Raw genomic sequence first — 21,146 nt, 5'->3', positions numbered from 1 at the left:
CAGCATACTGTATCTTGCTGCAATGCACATCTGGGCTCTGCACAGCATACTGTATCTTGCTGCAATGCACATCTGGCCTCTGCACAGCATACTGTATCTTGCTGCAATGCACATCTGGACTCTGCACAGCATACTGTATCTGCTGCAATGCACATCTGGCCTCTGCACAGTATACTGCATCTGGCTGCAATGCACATCTGGCCTCTGCACAGCATACTGTATCTGGCTGCAATGCACATCTGGCCTCTGCACAGCATACTGTATCTGGCTGCAATGCACATCTGGCCTCTGCACAGCATACTGTATCTGGCTGCAATGCACATCTGGCCTCTGCACAGTATACTGTATCTGGCTGCAATGCACATCTGGACTCTGCACAGCATACTGTATCTGGCTGCAATGCACATCTGGCCTCTGCACAGCATACTGTATCTGGCTGCAATGCACATCTGGACTCTGCACAGCATACTGTATCTGGCTGCAATGCACATCTGGCCTCTGCACAGCATACTGTGTCTTGCTGCAATGCACATCTGGCCTCTGCACAGCATACTGTATCTGGCTGCAATGCACATCTGGGCTCTGCACAGCATACTGTATCTGGCTGCAATGCACATCTGGCCCCTGCACAGCATACTGTATCTGGCTGCAATGCACATCTGGCCCCTGCGCAGCATACTGTATCTTGCTGCAATGCACATCTGGCCTCTGCACAGCATACTGTATCTTGCTGCAATGCACATCTGGCCTCTGCACAGCATACTGCATCTGGCTGCAATGCACATCTGGCCTCTGCACAGCATACTGTATCTTGCTGCAATGCACATCTGGACTCTGCACAGCATACTGTATCTGGCTGCAATGCACATCTGGACTCTGCACAGCATACTGTATCTGGCTGCAATGCACATCTGGGCTCTGCACAGCATACTGTATCTTGCTGCAATGCACATCTGGCCTCTGCACAGCATACTGTATCTTGCTGCAATGCACATCTGGCCTCTGCACAGCATACTGTATCTTGCTGCAATGCACATCTGGCCTCTGCACAGTATACTGCATCTGGCTGCAATGCACATCTGGGCTCTGCACAGCATACTGTATCTGGCTGCAATGCACATCTGGACTCTGCACAGCATACTGTATCTGGCTGCAATGCACATCTGGCCTCTGCACAGCATACTGTATCTGGCTGCAATGCACATCTGCACTCTGCACAGCATACTGTATCTGGCTGCAATGCACATCTGGCCTCTGCACAGCATACTGTATCTGGCTGCAATGCACATCTGGCCTCTGCACAGCATACTGTATCTGGCTGCAATGCACATCTGGCCTCTGCACAGCATACTGTATCTGGCTGCAATGCACATCTGGACTCTGCACAGCATACTGTATCTTGCTGCAATGCACATCTGGCCTCTGCACAGCATACTGTATCTTGCTGCAATACACATCTGGCCTCTGCACAGCATACTGTATCTGGCTGCAATGCACATCTGGCCTCTGCACAGCATACTGTATCTTGCTGCAATGCACATCTGGCCTCTGCACAGCATACTGTATCTTGCTGCAATGCACATCTGGACTCTGCACAGCATACTGTATCTGCTGCAATGCACATCTGGCCTCTGCACAGTATACTGCATCTGGCTGCAATGCACATCTGGCCTCTGCACAGCATACTGTATCTGGCTGCAATGCACATCTGGCCTCTGCACAGCATACTGTATCTGGCTGCAATGCACATCTGGCCTCTGCACAGCATACTGTATCTGGCTGCAATGCACATCTGGCCTCTGCACAGTATACTGTATCTGGCTGCAATGCACATCTGGGCTCTGCACAGCATACTGTATCTGGCTGCAATGCACATCTGGCCTCTGCACAGCATACTGTATCTGGCTGTAATGCACATCTGGCCTCTGCACAGCATACTGTATCTTGCTGCAATGCACATCTGCACTCTGCACAGCATACTGTATCTGGCTGCAATGCACATCTGGACTCTGCACAGCATACTGTATCTGGCTGCAATGCACATCTGGACTCTGCACAGCATACTGTATCTGGCTGCAATGCACATCTGGCCTCTGCACAGCATACTGTGTCTTGCTGCAATGCACATCTGGCCTCTGCACAGCATACTGTATCTGGCTGCAATGCACATCTGGGCTCTGCACAGCATACTGTATCTGGCTGCAATGCACATCTGGCCTCTGCACAGCATACTGTATCTGGCTGCAATGCACATCTGGCCCCTGCGCAGCATACTGTATCTGCTGCAATGCACATCTGGCCTCTGCGCAGCATACTGTATCTGGCTGCAATGCACATCTGGCCCCTGCACAGCATACTGTATCTGGCTGCAATGCACATCTGGGCTCTGCACAGCATACTGCATCTGGCTGCAATGCACATCTGGCCTCTGCACAGCATACTGTATCTGGCTGCAATGCACATCTGGACTCTGCACAGCATACTGTATCTGGCTGCAATGCACATCTGGGCTCTGCACAGCATACTGTATCTTGCTGCAATGCACATCTGGCCTCTGCACAGTATACTGCATCTGGCTGCAATGCACATCTGGGCTCTGCACAGCATACTGTATCTGGCTGCAATGCACATCTGGACTCTGCACAGCATACTGTATCTGGCTGCCATGCACATCTGGCCTCTGCACAGCATACTGTATCTGGCTGCAATGCACATCTGCACTCTGCACAGCATACTGTATCTGGCTGCAATGCACATCTGGCCTCTGCACAGCATACTGTATCTGGCTGCAATGCACATCTGGCCTCTGCACAGCATACTGTATCTTGCTGCAATGCACATCTGGCCTCTGCACAGTATACTGCATCTGGCTGCAATGCACATCTGGGCTCTGCACAGCATACTGTATCTGGCTGCAATGCACATCTGGCCTCTGCACAGCATACTGTATCTGGCTGCAATGCACATCTGGACTCTGCACAGCATACTGTATCTGGCTGCAATGCACATCTGGGCTCTGCACAGCATACTGTATCTTGCTGCAATGCACATCTGGCCTCTGCACAGCATACTGTATCTTGCTGCAATGCACATCTGGACTCTGCACAGCATACTGTATCTTGCTGCAATGCACATCTGGCCTCTGCACAGCATACTGTATCTTGCTGCAATGCACATCTGGACTCTGCACAGCATACTGTATCCTGCTGCAATGCACATCTGGCCTCTGCACAGCATACTGTATCTGGCTGCAATGCACATCTGGGCTCTGCACAGCATACTGTATCTGGCTGCAATGCACATCTGGCCTCTGCACAGCATACTGTATCTTGCTGCAATGCACATCTGGCCTCTGCACAGCATACTGTATCTGGCTGCAATGCACATCTGGCCTCTGCACAGCATACTGTATCTGGCTGCAATGCACATCTGGGCTCTGCACAGCATACTGTATCTGGCTGCAATGCACATCTGGCCTCTGCACAGCATACTGTATCTGGCTGCAATGCACATCTGGGCTCTGCACAGCATACTGTATCTGGCTGCAATGCACATCTGGGCTCTGCACAGCATACTGTATCTTGCTGCAATGCACATCTGGCCTCTGCACAGCATACTGTATCTGGCTGCAATGCACATCTGGGCTCTGCACAGCATACTGTATCTGGCTGCAATGCACATCTGGCCTCTGCACAGCATACTGTATCTGGCTGCAATGCACATCTGGGCTCTGCACAGCATACTGTATCTGGCTGCAATGCACATCTGGCCTCTGCACAGCATACTGTATCTTGCTGCAATGCACATCTGGCCTCTGCACAGCATACTGTATCTGGCTGCAATGCACATCTGGCCTCTGCACAGCATACTGTATCTGGCTGCAATGCACATCTGGGCTCTGCACAGCATACTGTATCTGGCTGCAATGCACATCTGGCCTCTGCACAGCATACTGTATCTGGCTGCAATGCACATCTGGGCTCTGCACAGCATACTGTATCTGGCTGCAATGCACATCTGGGCTCTGCACAGCATACTGTATCTTGCTGCAATGCACATCTGGCCTCTGCACAGCATACTGTATCTGGCTGCAATGCACATCTGGGCTCTGCACAGCATACTGTATCTGGCTGCAATGCACATCTGGCCTCTGCACAGCATACTGTATCTGGCTGCAATGCACATCTGGGCTCTGCACAGCATACTGTATCTGGCTGCAATGCACATCTGGCCTCTGCACAGCATACTGTATCTGGCTGCAATGCACATCTGGCCTCTGCACAGCATACTGTATCTGGCTGCAATGCACATCTGGCCTCTGCACAGGATACTGTATCTTGCTGCACGCTGTGCAATATGGTAGGTGACACGTCTGCACATCTGTGATACGCGGTGGTAGGTCCTGCAATGTTGGGGGAGGAGTCGCTGCTGTTTGATGTGACCTCACAGAAAGAAGTCCAATGGGGTGAGGTCAGGTGAGCGGAGGCCACACAGCCTCCATACCCAGTGACTTGTAGGAGGCCTCCATGAGGTGTGGCTTCTCGTCCGCAGTCTTGTGAGCTTTACACGTCCTAATCACAGCATTTCTGTATATAAGGTGTCGATTCGTATTGAATTGATGACGCCCAAAACTTTGTAATTCACTTTTTTTCTCTATCTCGTTCCGCTTTTGAGATAAAAATGCTAACTCCGCTGTTTTCCACCAGGTGGCGCTATAGGTGGTTTCATTGTGTAGCACATGGCTACTTTACTATACCTAGACACCACTTCTATGCCTATAGCTGCCGCCGTTCTCAAGTTACTGGCGGTGGACAGGATATGGCTGGACACGCTGTATATAGGTGCGGTGTATACAGGATATGGGTGGACACACTGTATAGAGGTGCGGTGTATACAGGATATGGGTGGACACGCTGTATATAGGTGCGGTGTATACAGGATATGGCTGGACACGCTGTATATAGGTGCGGTGTATACAGGATATGGGTGGACACACTGTATAGAGGTGCGGTGTATACAGGATATGGGTGGACACGCTGTATAGAGGTGCGGTGTATACAGGATATGGGTGGACACGCTGTATATAGGTGCGGTGTATACAGGATATGGGTGGGCACACTGTATATAGGTGCGGTGTATACAGGAGATGGGTGGACACGCTGTATATAGGTGCGGTGTATACAGGATATGGGTGGACACGCTGTATATAGGTGCGGTGTATACAGGATATGGGTGGACACGCTGTATATAGGTGCGGTGTATACAGGATATGGGTGGACACGCTGTATATAGGTGCGGTGTATACAGGATATGGGTGGACACGCTGTATATAGGTGCGGTGTATACAGGATATGGGTGGGCACACTGTATAGAGGTGCGGTGTATACAGGATATGGGTGGACACGCTGTATATAGGTGCGGTGTATACAGGATATGGGTGGACACGCTGTATATAGGTGCGGTGTATACAGGATATGGGTGGACACACTGTATATAGGTGCGGTGTATACAGGATATGGGTGGACACACTGTATATAGGTGCGGGGTATACAGGATATGGGTGGATACACTGTATATAGGTGCGGTGTATACAGGATATGGGTGGACACACTGTATATAGGTGCGGTGTATACAGGATATGGGTGGACACACTGTATATAGGTGCAGTGTATACAGGATATGGGTGGACACACTGTATATAGGTGCGGTGTATACAGGATATGGGTGGACACGCTGTATACAGGTGCGGGGTATACAGGATATGGGTGGACACACTGTATATAGGTGCGGTGTATACAGGATATGGGTGGACACACTGTATATAGGTGCGGTGTATACAGGATATGGGTGGACACACTGTATATAGGTGCGGTGTATACAGGATATGGGGGACACACTGTATATAGGTGCGGTGTATACAGGATATGGGTGGACACACTGTATATAGGTGCGGTGTATACAGGATATGGGTGGACACACTGTATATAGGTGCGGTGTATACAGGATATGGGTGGACACACTGTATATAGGTGCGGTGTATACAGGATATGGGTGGACACACTGTATATAGGTGCGGTGTATACAGGATATGGGTGGACGCACTGTATATAGGTGCGGTGTATACAGGATATGGGTGGACGCACTGTATATAGGTGCGGTGTATACAGGATATGGGTGGACACACTGTATATAGGTGCGGGGTATACAGGATATGGGTGGATACACTGTATATAGGTGCGGTGTATACAGGATATGGGTGGACACACTGTATATAGGTGCGGTGTATACAGGATATGGGTGGACACACTGTATATAGGTGCGGGGTATACAGGATATGGGGGGACACACTGTATATAGGTGCGGGGTATACAGGATATGGGTGGACACACTGTATATAGGTGCTGTGTATACAGGATATGGGTGGACACACTGTATATAGGTGCGGTATATACAGGATATGGGTGGACACACTGTATATAGGTGCGGTGTATACAGGATATGGGTGGACACGCTGTATATAGGTGCGGTGTGTACAGGATATGGGTGGACACGCTGTATATAGGTGCGGTGTGTACAGGATACGGGTTGACACACTGTATATAGGTGCGGTGTATACAGGATATGGGTGGACGCACTGTATATAGGTGCGGTGTATACAGGATATGGGTGGACACACTGTATAGAGGTGTTGTGTATACAGGATATGGGTGGACACACTGTATATAGGTGCGGTGTATACAGGATATAGCTGGACACACTGTATATAGGTGCGGTGTATACAGGATATGGGTGGACACACTGTATAGAGGTGTTGTGTATACAGGATATGGGTGGACACACTGTATATAGGTGCGGTGTATACAGGATATGGGTGGACACACTGTATATAGGTGCGGTGTATACAGGATATGGGTGGACACACTGTATATAGGTGCGGTGTATACAGAATATGGGTGGACACACTGTATAGAGGTGCGGTGTATACAGGATATGAGTGGACACACTGTATATAGGTGCGGTGTATACAGGATATGGGTGGACACACTGTATATAGGTGCGGTGTATACAGGATATGGGTGGACACACTGTATATAGGTGCGGTGTATACAGGATATGGGGGACACACTGTATATAGGTGCGGTGTATACAGGATATGGGTGGACACACTGTATATAGGTGCGGTGTATACAGGATATGGGTGGACACACTGTATATAGGTGCGGGGTATACAGGATACGGGGGGACATACTGTATATAGGTGCGGGGTATACAGGATACGGGTGGACACACTGTATATAGGTGCGGTGTATACAGGATATGGGTGGACACACTGTATATAGGTGCGGTGTATACAGGATATGGGTGGACACGCTGTATACAGGTGCGGGGTATACAGGATATGGGTGGACACACTGTATATAGGTGCGGTGTATACAGGATATGGGTGGACACACTGTATATAGGTGCGGTGTATACAGGATATGGGTGGACGCACTGTATATAGGTGTGGTGTATACAGTCTATGGGTGGACACACTGTATATAGGGGCGGTGTATACAGGATATGGGTGGACACACTGTATATAGGTGCGGGGTATACAGGATATGGGTGGACGCACTGTATATAGGTGCGGTGTATACAGGATATGGGTGGACGCACTGTATATAGGTGCGGTGTATACAGGATATGGGTGGACACACTGTATATAGGTGCGGTGTATACAGGATATGGGTGGACACACTGTATATAGGTGTGGTGTATACAGGATATGGGTGGACACACTGTATATAGGTGCGGTGTATACAGGATATGGCTGGATACACTGTATATAGGTGCGGTGTATACAGGATATGGGTGGACACACTATATAGGTGCGGGGTATACAGGATATGGGTGGACACACTGTATATATGTGCGGGGTATACAGGATATGGGTGGATACACTGTATATAGGTGCGGGGTATACAGGATATGGGTGGACACACTGTATATAGGTGTGGGGTATACAGGATATGGGTGGATACACTGTATATAGGTGCGGGGTATACAGGATATGGGTGGATACACTGTATATAGGTGCGGGGTATACAGGATATGGGTGGATACACTGTATATAGGTGCGGGGTATACAGGATATGGGTGGACACACTGTATATAGGGGCGGTGTATACAGGATATGGGTGGATACACTGTATATAGGTGCGGGGTATACAGGATATGGGTGGATACACTGTATATAGGTGCGGGGTATACAGGATATGGGTGGATACACTGTATATTATTACTGCACACTATATCACATGGGCTGATTTGGCCTCACCCGTCCAGTCTCGGGGGCGATGTCCAGGGTGTAGATCCATCTGGCATGAGAGTCCAGCTCCGCACTGATGGCTCCAGTGCTGGCGTCATACAGCCGGATCTGCCCGGTGCCGTAAGCCGCTGCGATCACTCCGTCCCATAACTTCACCGAGGAGCAGGTGACCCTGGAGGAGGCAGAGGACGGGTCAGCACCGGCACCACATTCACCCGAAACACTCACATCCACTCACCCGTACGCCGAGATCTTCATCACCAACCGGAAATCATCCCCCGACTTCCAGACACACAGGACCCCCGAATCATCCGCCGTCACAAGGTCCACATCCCGGTCCTGCCGAGTATACAGGAAGATACAGTGTGTATGGGAGGATCCGGTATACAGGGGGACAGGATGATACAGTGTATAGGGGAGGATCCGGTATACAGGAGGGGGAGGGGACAGGAGGATACGGTGTATAGGGGAGGATCCGGTATACAGGAGGGGGACAGGAAGATACGGTGTATAGGGGAGGATCCGGTATACAGGAGGGACAGGAGGATACGGTGTATAGGGGAGGATCTGGTATACAGGGGGACAGGAGGATACGGTGTATAGGGGAGGATCCGGTATACAGGAGGGACAGGAGGATACAGTGTATAGGGGAGGATCCGGTATACAGGGGGACAGGAGGATACAGTGTATAGGGGAGGATCCGGTATACAGGAGGGACAGGAGGATACGGTGTATAGGGGAGGATCCGGTATACAGGAGGGACAGGAGGATACGGTGTATAGGGGAGGATCCGGTATACAGGAGGGACAGGAGGATACGGTGTATAGGGGAGGATCCAGTATACAGGAGGGACAGGAGGATACGGTGTATAGGGGAGGATCCGGTATACAGGAAGGGGAGGGGACAGGAGGATACGGTGTATAGGGGAGGATCCGGTATACAGGAAGGGGAGGGGACAGGAGGATACGCTGTATAGGGGAGGATCCGGTATACAGGAGGGATAGGAAGATACAGTGTGTAGGGGAGGATCCGGTATACAGGGGGACAGGAGGATACAGTGTATAGGGGAGGATCCAGTATATAGGGGAGGATCCGGTATACAGGAGGGGGACAGGAAGATACGGTGTATAGGGGAGGATCCAGTATACAGGAGGGATAGGAAGATACGGTGTGTAGGGGAGGATCCGGTATATAGGGGAGGATCCGGTATACAGGAGGGGGAGGGGACAGGAGGATACGGTGTATAGGGGAGGATCCGGTATACAGGAGGGATAGGAAGATACAGTGTGTAGGGGAGGATCCGGTATACAGGAGGGATAGGAAGATACGGTGTATAGGGGAGGATCCGGTATACAGGAGGGATAGGAAGATACGGTGTGTAGGGGAGGATCCGATATACAGGAGGGGGAGGGGACAGGAAGATACGGTGTATAGGAGAGGATCCGGTATACAGGAGGGATAGCAAGATACGGTGTATAGGGGAGGATCCGGTGTATAGGGGGGGCAGGAGTATACAGTGTATAGGGGAGGATCCGGTATACAGGAGGGATAGGAAGATACGGTGTATAGGGGAGGATCCGGTGTATAGGGGGGGGCAGGAGTATACAATGTATATGGGAGGATCCGGTATACAGGGGGGACAGGAGGATACAGTGTATAGGGGAGGATCCGGTATACAGGAGGGACAGGAGGATACGGTGTATAGGGGAGGATCCGGTATACAGGGGGGACAGGAGGATACAGTGTATAGGGGAGGATCCGGTATACAGGAGGGAGAGGAAGATACGGTGTATAGGGGAGGATCCGGTATACAGGACGGACATGAGGATACAGTGTATAGGGGAGGATCCAGTATAAAGGAGGGACAGGAGGATACGGTGTATAGGGGAGGATCCAGTATAAGGAGGGACAGGAGGATACGGTGTATAGGGGAGGATCCGGTATACAGGAGGGACAGGAGGATACAGTGTATAGGGGAGGATCTGGTATACAGGAGGGACAGGAGGATACGGTGTATAGGGGAGGATCCGGTATACAGGAGGGACAGGAGGATACAGTGTACAGGGGAGGATCTGGAATACAGGAGGGACAGGAGGATACGGTGTATAGGGGAGGATCCGGTATACAGGAGGGACAGGAGGATACGGTGTATAGGGGAGGATCCGGTATACAGGAGGGGGACAGGAGGATAGTGTATAGGGGAGGATCCGGTATACAGGAGGGGGACAGGAGGATACGGTGTATAGAGGAGGATCCGGTATACAGGAGGGACAGGAGGATACGGTGTATAGGGGAGGATCCGGTATACAGGAGAGACAGGAGGATACAGTGTATAGGGGAGGATCCGGTATACAGGGTGACAGGAGGATACGGTGTATAGGGGAGGATCCGGTATACAGGGGGACAGGAGGATACGGTGTATAGGGGAGGATCCGGTATACAGGGGGACAGGAGGATACAGTGTATAGGGGAGGATCCGGTATACAGGAGGGACAGGAGGATACGGTGTATAGGGGAGGATCCGGTATACAGGAGGGACAGGAGGATACAGTGTATAGGGGAGGATCTGGTATACAGGAGGGGGACAGGAGGATACAGTGTATAGGGGAAGATCCGGTATACAGGAGGGGGACAGGAGGATACGGTGTACAGGGGAGAATCCGGTATACAGGAGGGACAGGAGGATACAGTGTATAGGGGAGGATCCGGTATACAGGAGGGACAGGAGGATACAGTGTATAGGGGAGGATCCGGTATACAGGAGGGACAGGAGGATACGGTGTATAGGGGAGGATCCAGTATACAGGAGGGACAGGAGGATACGGTGTGTAGGGGAGGATCTGGTATACAGGAGGGGGACAGGAGGATACAGTGTATAGGGGAGGATCCAGTATACAGGAGGGGGACAGGAGGATACGGTGTATAGGGGAGGATCCGGTATACAGGAGGGACAGGAGGATACAGTGTATAGGGGAGGATCCGGTATATAGGAGGGGGACAGGAGGATACGGTGTATAGGGGAGGATCCGGTATACAGGAGGGACAGGAGGATACAGTGTATAGGGGAGGATCCGGTATACAGGAGGGGGACAGGAGGATACGGTGTATAGGGGAGGATCCGGTATACAGGAGGGACAGGAGGATACGGTGTATAGGGGAGGATCCGGTATACAGGAGGGACAGGAGGATACGGTGTATAGGGGAGGATCCGGTATACAGGAGGGACAGGAGGATACGGTGTATAGGGGAGGATCTGGTATACAGGAGGGGGACAGGAGGATACAGTGTATAGGGGAGGATCCAGTATACAGGAGGGGGACAGGAGGATACGGTGTATAGGGGAGGATCCGGTATACAGGAGGGACAGGAGGATACAGTGTATAGGGGAGGATAAGGGGTTTCGGTAGTCAGTACGGGAGGGGGTTTCGGTAGTCGGAGGTTTGGGTGGTCAGTACTGGAGGGGGTCTCAGTGGTTGGAGGTTTGGGTGGTCAGTACTGGAGGGGGTTTCGGTAGTCGGAGATTTGGGTGGTCAGTACTGGAGGGGGTTTCGGTAGTCGGAGGTTTGGGTGGTCAGTACTGGAGGGGGTTTCGGTAGTCGGAGGTTTGGGTGGTCAGTACTGGAGGGGGTCTCGGTGGTCAATGCGGGACACCGGGTGTTACCATCTCACCTTGCCCTCACACGTCTCGCAGGCGATGTCGGTGATGGCGTCCCGGTGCTCGGCTAGGACTTCGGCCAGTGTGATGTTGGTGCCTTTGGTGGGGATGTCAAACACCAGGACAAGACCGGAGGACGTCCCTGCAGAGAGTGGAGGAGCCAGGGTGAGGACGACCTCTCTGTAGTGACTCCCTCATACCCGGCCTCACTGAGAAGTCTCAGGGTATCCATCCCACAGCTCCACAGAGGTGACTGTGCCTGAGCTGCAGTCTCAGCACCGCACAGCGGGAGCACCGGTGACCGTACTGCAGGTCCCCCATCACTGCCCGCCATCCGGGGCCCGGCTGGTAACACGCATTATTGGAGCCGCCCATCACTATGGTGTGGAGGTGTCAGGATGTCTGGTGTCACTGACACATGTACCCCCCACATATCCCGGGTATCTCACCTACACAGATGTACCGTCCTCCAGCCGGGGCGATGCCACGAGCAAACACGGCCTGAGCTGTGCATGGAGGAAACTGAGAATTACACCACAGCATACATGTGAGGATTGCCTGGCCCCCGCCCCCACATCATACATGTAAGGATAGCCCGGTACTGCCCCTCCACCCACATTGTACATGTAAGGATAGCCAGGCGCTCTCACTCAGACACTCACCCTGTGGCGTCTCCAGGGCATCCAGGGCGTGCCAGTACACCATGATGGAGCCGTCAGACTCATACATCTATCAGAAAGGCACAAAAATAAGAGGTTAGTAAATCCAATAAAGGGAAACCCAGCCGCAGCGCTGAGCAATGTGCGACACCAGAACCCACCTGAATCCCTTTCTGAGAGGTCAGAACCAGCAGAACCCGGGATGGCAGAACACACCAGGAGGCCTGGAAATACCAGAGAACAAAATGAGAGGCAGTAGAGCAGTGTGGAGGCTCAGCGGGGGCGGGCACTGACCTGGGTGATGAGGGCAGTAGAGCAGTATGGAGGCTCCGCGGGGGCAGGCACTGACCTGGGTGATGAGGGCAGTAGAGCAGTATGGAGGCTCCGCGGGGGCGGGCACTGACCTGGGTGATGAGGGCAGTAGAGCAGTATGGAGGCTCCGCGGGGGCAGGCACTGACCTGGGTGATGAGGGCAGTAGAGCATTATGGAGGCTCAGCGGGGGCGGGCACTGACCTGGGTGATGAGGGCAGTAGAGCATTATGGAGGCTCAGCGGGGGCGGGCACTGACCTGGGTGATGAGGGCAGTAGAGCAGTATGGAGGCTCCGCGGGGGCGGGCACTGACCTGGGTGATGAGGGCAGTAGAGCAGTATGGAGGCTCCGCGGGGGCGGGCACTGACCTGGGTGATGAGGGCAGTAGAGCAGTATGAAGGCTCCGTGGGGGCACACACTGACCTGGGTGATGAGGGCAGTAGAGCAGTATGGAGGCTCCGCGGGGCGGGCACTGACCTGGGTGATGAGGGCAGTAGAGCAGTATGGAGGCTCCGCGGGGGCGGGCACTGACCTGGGTGATGAGGGCAGTAGAGCAGTAAGGGGCCTCTGCAGGGGTGGGCACTGACCTGAGTGATGAGGGAGGAGCTCAGCGCCACGCTCCCCTCCTTGGACTGCAGCTGGCGGTGGGAGAAGTTCAGGCCGTCGGCGGAGGCGCTCACCATGTTGACGGTGTTAGCGTGGACAACAGTGAAGTAGGTGAGGCTCTTGTCGCTGATGGGCAGCACGCTAAGGTTGTTGTACAGGGAGGAGGCGCTGCTCTTCATCTGGATACTCTTATCCTTACGATACATGGCGGCTGCAAGGAAACCAGTATCATCAGGAAAAGTAAATGAACCCCTAACACTGGTCCTGATAATATCACAGTATCACAGAATCCGAGGGGAACCGCAGCGAGGAAGAGGGGAGCACAAGAGCAGGAACTACAGGTATAGAGGCTAAAAAATGACAAGAGGAGAGGTCTCCTTATAAAAACTGAAAAATAACAAAAGGGGGGTCTCTGTATACACCGTGTGCAGAATTATTAGGCAAATGAGTATTTTGATCACATGACACTATTTATACATGTCGTCCTACTCCAAGCTGTATAGGCTGAGAGCCAACTACCAATGAAGTAACTCCGGTGATGTGCATCTCTGTAATGAGGAGGGGTGCGGTGTAATGACATCAACACCCTATATAAGGGGGGCTTCATTATTAGGCAACTTCCTTTCCTTTGGCAAAATGGGTCAGAAGAGAGATGTGACGGGCTCTGAAAAGTCCATATTGTGAGATGTCTTGCAGAGGGATGCAGCAGTCTGGAAATTGCCAAACCTTTGAAGCGTGATCAACAAACAATCAAGTGTTTCATGGCAAATAGCCAACAGGGTCGCAAGAAGCGTGTTGGGCAAAAAAGGCGCAAAATAACTGCCCATGAATTGAGGAAAATCAAACGTGAAGCTGCCAAGATGCCATTTGCCACCAGTTTGGCCATATTTCAGAGCTGCAACGTTACTGGAGTATCAGAAAGCACAAGGTGTGCCATACTCAGGGACAGGCCAAGGTAAGGAAGGCTGAAAACCACCACCTCTGACCAAGAAACAGAAGATAAAACGTCAAGACCGGGCCAAGAAATATCTGAAGACTGATTCTTCACAGGTTTTCTGGACTGATGAAATGAGAGTGACTCTTGATGGCAGATGGATGGGCCCGAGGCTGGATCAGTAAAGAGAGCTCCACTCCGACTCCGACGCCAGCAAGGTGGAGGTGGGCACTGGTATGTGCTGTAATCATCAAAGATCAACTTGTGGGACCTTTTCGGGTTGAGGATGGAGGAAGCTCAACTCCCAGACCTACTGCCAGTTTCTGGAAGACAACTTCTTCAAGCAGTGGTACAGGAAGAAGTCGCTATCGTTCAAGAAACACATGATTTTCATGCAGGACAATGCTCCATCACATGCATCCAACTACTTCACAGCATGGCTGGCCAGTAAAGGTCTAAAACAGGGTTCCCCAACTCCAGTCCTCAAGGCCCACCAACAGTGCATGTTTTCAGGATTTCCTTAGCATTGCACTGCTGTTGGAACCAGCACCTGGGCAGGTAATTACATTAACACCTGTGCAATACTAAGGAAATCCCAAAAACCTGCACTGTTGGTGGGCCTTGAGGACTGGAGTTGGGGACCTCTGGTCTAAAAGATGAAAAATTAATGACATGGCCTTCTTGTTCACCTGATCTGAACCCCATAGAGAACCCGTGGTCCCTCATAAAATGTGAGATCTACAGGGAGGGAAAACAGTCCACCTCTGGGAAGAGTGACTGGAGTAGAGATGAGCCAACCTCTAGAGGCTCGAGTTCGGTTCGGTTCGTCGAACGAAGCCCGCGTTCGAGTTCGGTTCGGCGAGCCGTTCGACGAACCTCTCGAACCCCATAGAAAACAATGGGAAGCAATCACAAACACATAAAAACACCTAGAAAACACCCTCAAAGGTGTCCAAAAGGTGACAAACAACTCACAACATAACACAAACACATGAGAAAGTGACAAGGACAAATACTCATGCGAAAACAAAAGAGCAGGACAAGGAAAAAGAGGAGGAGACACAGATATAGGCATGGCACGCCATTCTAAAATCATGTAAAACACAGCAAGGGGACTCCAAGTGGAGTCTCCCTTTTTTCCAAAAATTGGGCCACACACACACCCACCCCTTTAGTGGCAGCACTTGTGCCCCAGTTGTGCACTTCACAGGTAGATTTGCATCAAGCACATTCCAAATCCACAAGCATTTACTCTCCCCAGGATGACACAGGGGTAGTAAATTCCTTGTGGATCCATGACTTGTTCATTTTGATGAACGTTAGTCTGTCCACATTGTCACTGGACAGACGCGTGCGCTTATCTGTCAGCACACACCCAGCAGCACTGAAGACACGTTCAGAGACAACGCTGGCAGCTGGACACGACAAGATCTCCAAGGCGTAAGTGGAGAGCTCAGGCCATTTTTCAAGATTTGAAGCCCAAAATGAGCAAGGCTCCATTTGCAAAGTCATGGCATCGATGTTCATTTGGAGATACTCCTGTATCATCCTCTCCAGCCGTTGACTATGTGTCAGACTTCTTGTCTCTGGTGGCCTTGCAAAGGAGGGTCTAAAAAATTATGAAAAGATTCCATAAAATTGCTGTGACCAGCACCAGATACGGTGCTACTGGTACGGGTAGACTGTTGAAGATGACGAGACCGTCCCATGTTTGTCAAGTTACAACTGGGAGATTCACTCCGTGCACCTGCACGGTTGTTTGGTGGAAAAGCCGATCTAAGATCGAGTAACAGCTTCTGCTGATACTCCTGCATACGTGCATCCCTTTCTATGGCTTCTGCTGATACTCCTGCATACGTGCGTCCCTTTCTATGGCTTCTGCTGATACTCCTGCATACGTGCATCCCTTTCTATGGCTTCTGCTGATACTCCTGCATACGTGCATCCCTTTCTATGGCTTCTGCTGATACTCCTGCATACGTGCGTCCCTTTCTATGGCTTCTGCTGATACTCCTGCATACGTGCGTCCCTTTCTATGGCTTCTGCTGATACTCCTGCATACGTGCGTCCCTTTCTATGGCTGGAATTATGTCACAAAATTTGGACTTGTACCGGGGATCTAATAGTGTGGCAAGCCAGTAGTCATCATCACTTCTAATTTTGACAATACGAGGGTCATGTTGGAGGTAGTGCAGCAAGAAGGCACTCATGTGTCTTGCGCAGCCATGCGGACCAAGTCCACGCTGTGTTTGTGGCATAGAGGTGCTACCCGTTCTTTCTTCCTCTGACATCTCCCCCCAACCTCTTTCAACTGAAATTTGACCAAGGTCTCCCTCATCCGCTGAGTCTTCCATGTCCATGGACAGTTCGTCCTCCATTTCTTCATGTTCTGCACCTTCCTCAACATTTCGCCTGCTACCATGTGCCCTTGTTGATCCCTGTCCCCCATGGTCCCATGCCTGCCGCGTTGGTGATGATGAACGTCTGGACCTTGGTGATGTTGTTGTCCTTTGCGCATATGAATCCTCCTGTAGTTCCTCCCCTTCCTGTTGTCCCACCCCCTGACTCCGAATAGTGTTTAGCGTGTGCTCCAGCATGTAAATGACTGGAATTGTCATGCTGATAATGGCATTGTCAGCGCTAAACATATTCGTCGCCATGTCGTAACTGTGCAGAAGGGTGCATAGGTCCTTGATCTGAGATCACTCCATCAGGGTGCTCTGCCCCACCTCTGCATCTCGTTGGCCCAGGCTATACGTCATGACGTATTGTACCAGGGCTCGGCGGTGCTGCCACAATCGCTGTAACATGTGGAGAGTCGAATTCCAGTGTGTCGGCACATCGCATTTCAGGCGATGAACCGGCAGGCCGAAAGACTTCTGGAGCGATGCAAGTCGCTCAGCTGCGGCGGTTGAACGGCGGAAGTGAGCAGAAAGTGACCGTGCCCTGTGCAAAAGGCCATCTAGGCCAGGATAGTGGGTTAAAAATTGCTGGACAACAAGGTTCAACATGTGAGCAATACAAGGCACGTGTGTCACCTTGCCCAGGCGAAGGACCGCACCCAGGTTTACAGCATTGTCGCACACGGCCTTACCTGGCTGCAGGTTGAGTGGAAACAACCATTTACGAAACTTGCTCGCAAGCCGCTGTGTGACTCTTATTTCCAAGACATTTCAAGCTAAAGACCGCCTGAAGCCGTTGCGCTCTGCTGCCAGCATAGTAAGGAGGTGTGCGTGATTCCTTGTGCGCAGTTACAACGCGGGTTGCCTGACCAGGCAGGCTTGGGGCGGAGGTGGAGGACCCAGACGAGGTGGAAGAGGCAGAAGCAGTGGAGGAACTTCTACATAAAGAGGATTGACACACAAGTCGTGGGGACGGCAAGACTTGTGCAGCAGACCCTTCACCATCTCTCACCATAGTTACCCAGCGCCCAGTCAGAAAACATGTAACGCCCCTGTCCATGCTTAGGCTGCTTTCACACATCCGGCTTGAGCTCTGCGGCTCAATCCGGCTGTGCAAGCTATGCAACGGATGCGGTGAACACACCGCATCCTTTGCATAAGTTTTTCCTTTGCGGCCAGTCCGGTTTTTGCCGCTTGCAGCATGCTACTGAGCATGCGCAGTGGCAAAAACCGCATGCGGCGGCCGGATGCGGTTATTGCCGCATCGCGCCGCATCCGGCCGCCATAGGCATGCATTGAAAAATGCGCCGCATCGGGCGAATGCGGCGCGATGTGGTATTTTTTGCCGCACGAAAAAACGTGCCAGGCAACGTTCCGTCCGGCCGCCGCATCGGCTAAATCTGCCGCATGCAGCAAAAAACGGACGGAACGCAAGGCCATGCGGCACAATGCGGCACTAATTAAAGTCTATGCAGGAAAATCGCAACCGGCAGCAAAAAAAAACGGTTGCGATTTTCCTGCAAAGTGCCGGAGTGTGCCGCATTGCAGAAACCGGAGGTGTGAAAGCAGCCTTACTGGTGCAAGTATCGGTGGTGAAATGCACCCGGCCACACACAGAGTTTCTCAAGGAAATGGTGATGTTGTGTGCGACATGCTGGTGTAGCGCAGGCACACCTTTCTTGGAGAAGTAGTGGCGACTGGGCATCTGGTACTGGGGCACTGCGACGGACATAAGGTCTCGAAAATCCTCTGTGTCAACCAGGCGGAAAGGCAGCATTTCGGTAGCCAAGAGCTTACAGAGGGATAGAGTCAACCTCTTAGCTTTGTCATGGGTCACAGGAAATGGCCTTTTATTTGTCCACATGGGACAGAGATCTGGCTGCTGTGCATAGACGGTGTTGAGTAGGGTGTCCCTGGAAAAATGCAGGTTTGTGAGGAAAGTGCAGGCGTAGACATGATGTTGCCTTCATCCAAAGTTGGTGCTCTCGATGTCTGAGAGAGCTGTACACACGCACTTGTTTCCCCTTCCAAACCAACTGACAACCTGCCAAGCAAACTGCCTGTTGCAGTTAAAGTGGTGGAAGTTGTGCGTGGAAAACCAGGTGTGACAGCTGTCCCCACAGTCCTAGAAGATGAATAGCGCACGGAAGCACTTGAAGGGGCAGACGGTGTTTGGCCCGCTCCGCTAGGCCGCATTGCAGCACGGTGAGCTTCCCACTGGGACTTATGTTTGTTATTCATGTGACGATTCATGGAAGAAGTTGTCAAACTGGTGAGTTTTTGGCCTCTACTTATAGATTGCCGACAAATTTTACAGATCACATGATTTGGGAGATCCTTTGCAAGGTCAAAAAAGGACCAGGCTAGGCAAGGCTTAGAGGCCATGCGACCTGCAGAGCCACCCCGACTAGTGCTCAGAGGCAGAGTGGTGGCTGAGGATGTAGTTGTTGACTTGCTTCCAGTACTCCGACTCTGTCCAGGAAGGCGCAAGGTAACTTCGTCGTCAGTCACTTATTTGTTGTGAATGTCAGTTATGCTTTGGCTGCTGTGAGGCTCCCTCTTGTGGCCAGGAATGGGGTGGACAGAGACCAGGTGTGTTGAGCTATGGGCGTTTCCATTGCTAACTCTCTGCTTCTTTAAATCCTGGTCTGATTGCAGGCTGTTGCCGGATGTCAGTTGTTCTTTGTTCACCAGCCTGCTTCATCCTGCTCCTGACCACATCTACCCCAGATAAGTGCTTTGCTCTTTATTTTTGTTTGGTTCTTTTTGCTCTTATCTGAGTTTATTTACTGTGGTTATTGTCAGTTTATTTGCATGCAGGGATCTTCCCTCTCAGTTGCTTAGCTGGGAAGCTCCCTGCAGCTATGTTTGGAGTATTGCTCCTATAAGTCCATGTGTTTGTGGCTTCTTGAAATTGTAATGATTCCTGCTTTCTACGTATGTTAAAAACGGCAGCGCTCAGGCACTAAGTAAGGGAACTGTGTGGAGCTGCAGTAGGTCAAGGGAGGGTTGCGTGCAAAACACCCTCTGGATGCAGACTAAAGAATAGATAATGAAGACCACTGCGCTACCCACATGAGCATATAGTGGGAGAAACTTAAAAGTGAGTCAAGGGGCTCCTAGTGACTTTGACCAAAATACGATGATCTGTATATATACACAGTATATGCAAAAAAATCAGATAAATTAAAAGTCAGATTAGGTAATAATATGAGCAGCAATATTCAAAATCAGCAAAATAATTAAATACCTGAAATGGTGACTCTGCAGATGCCTTGTGAACAGGTATGGTGGTTTAATCAGTAAACCAGTAGGGCAGCTGATAATAGTTTTAAGAAATAAAGTTCAATAAATTGGAGAATAAATATTGAAAAAATATAGTTTTCCAATATAAAAGATACATCAATACAAATGTCCAGTTCAGGACTTGGAGTTAAATGGTCGTTGTGAACAAGATGTATACTACTAGTGGTGACTAGTCTGAAATAATAGGTTATACAACCAATTTGGTTGATCCCCAGTGAGCCTCTGTAGCTCATTGCGTTCAACGTGCGTGTGACGTCACTCGGTTAGTTGATTGCGCGCTAGGTGTCTGGAATTATATCCGGCAGGTGTGCCCAGACACAGCCAGCGCACATCCATCCCCAGCAGCCTAGCTCCTCAAAGTCCTGGTCTGTACTCACTGTAGCTTGGGAGCAGACCTCTGATTCCCAGGCTATAGTGTGACTGAACAGCTCTGCAGACTCAGCCATCTCAGTTCCACCATACTGTGCAGGGCTGATGGAGACTTCAGAGCTGGGAGAAAGCAAGTTTGATTGGGATGACAACTCAGAGGACTGGTGTTTTTTGGATGTTGAAGTTGAGGTGGAGGAGAGGGCACTTGTTGGAGCACTTGAGATCCATTCAAGCACGTTCTTTGTGTGTGCATCATCTACCTTTGTTCCAGTTGTTTGATTCCGTAAAAAAGGGAGCACATCGGATTGTCCACGGAAAGTAGTAGACATCTTACTTTTGCTGGAAGATGGCCTATCTTCAGCAGATGTTAATGGAGCTTTCCCACCTTCCCCATGGACACAAACTTATTTTCCTTTTCCAACACGCCTCTTCCCCTTTCCACCAGCATCTGTCATTTTGCCACTCATTTTGTTAGCGACAAGATTGGCTACTTAAAATGTGGTAGTAAAAATTGAGAGGTGGTGTAGATTACAGCGGTGGTCTAGCTTTATTGACAGCTGAAGAACCAACACTGAGTATCCCGGTCAATTTTA

General features: G+C 51.0%; 1 protein-coding gene across 2 annotated transcripts in view; it reads right to left on the bottom strand.

Moving 5' to 3' along the window:
* Window positions 1-21,146, bottom strand: part of WDR54 (WD repeat domain 54) — a 67,461-nt gene that overhangs the window by 40,684 nt on the left and 5,631 nt on the right. For both annotated transcript variants that reach the window (XM_075345505.1, XM_075345496.1), the window contains exons 2-8: window positions 13,524-13,753; window positions 12,787-12,849; window positions 12,629-12,695; window positions 12,416-12,472; window positions 11,981-12,108; window positions 8,550-8,650; window positions 8,321-8,483 (exon numbers count right to left, since the gene is read on the bottom strand). In XM_075345505.1, coding sequence (XP_075201620.1) covers window positions 8,321-8,483; window positions 8,550-8,650; window positions 11,981-12,108; window positions 12,416-12,472; window positions 12,629-12,695; window positions 12,787-12,849; window positions 13,524-13,753 — 809 coding nt within the window. The remainder of the gene's footprint in view (window positions 1-8,320; window positions 8,484-8,549; window positions 8,651-11,980; window positions 12,109-12,415; window positions 12,473-12,628; window positions 12,696-12,786; window positions 12,850-13,523; window positions 13,754-21,146) is intronic.

This window comes from Anomaloglossus baeobatrachus, chromosome 1 (genome assembly GCF_048569485.1).
Source record: "Anomaloglossus baeobatrachus isolate aAnoBae1 chromosome 1, aAnoBae1.hap1, whole genome shotgun sequence".
Taxonomy (NCBI): Eukaryota; Metazoa; Chordata; class Amphibia; order Anura; family Aromobatidae; genus Anomaloglossus; species Anomaloglossus baeobatrachus.
The sequence above is the reverse complement of the archived record's forward strand: the minus strand, read 5'-3'. Positions and strand labels throughout refer to the sequence as shown.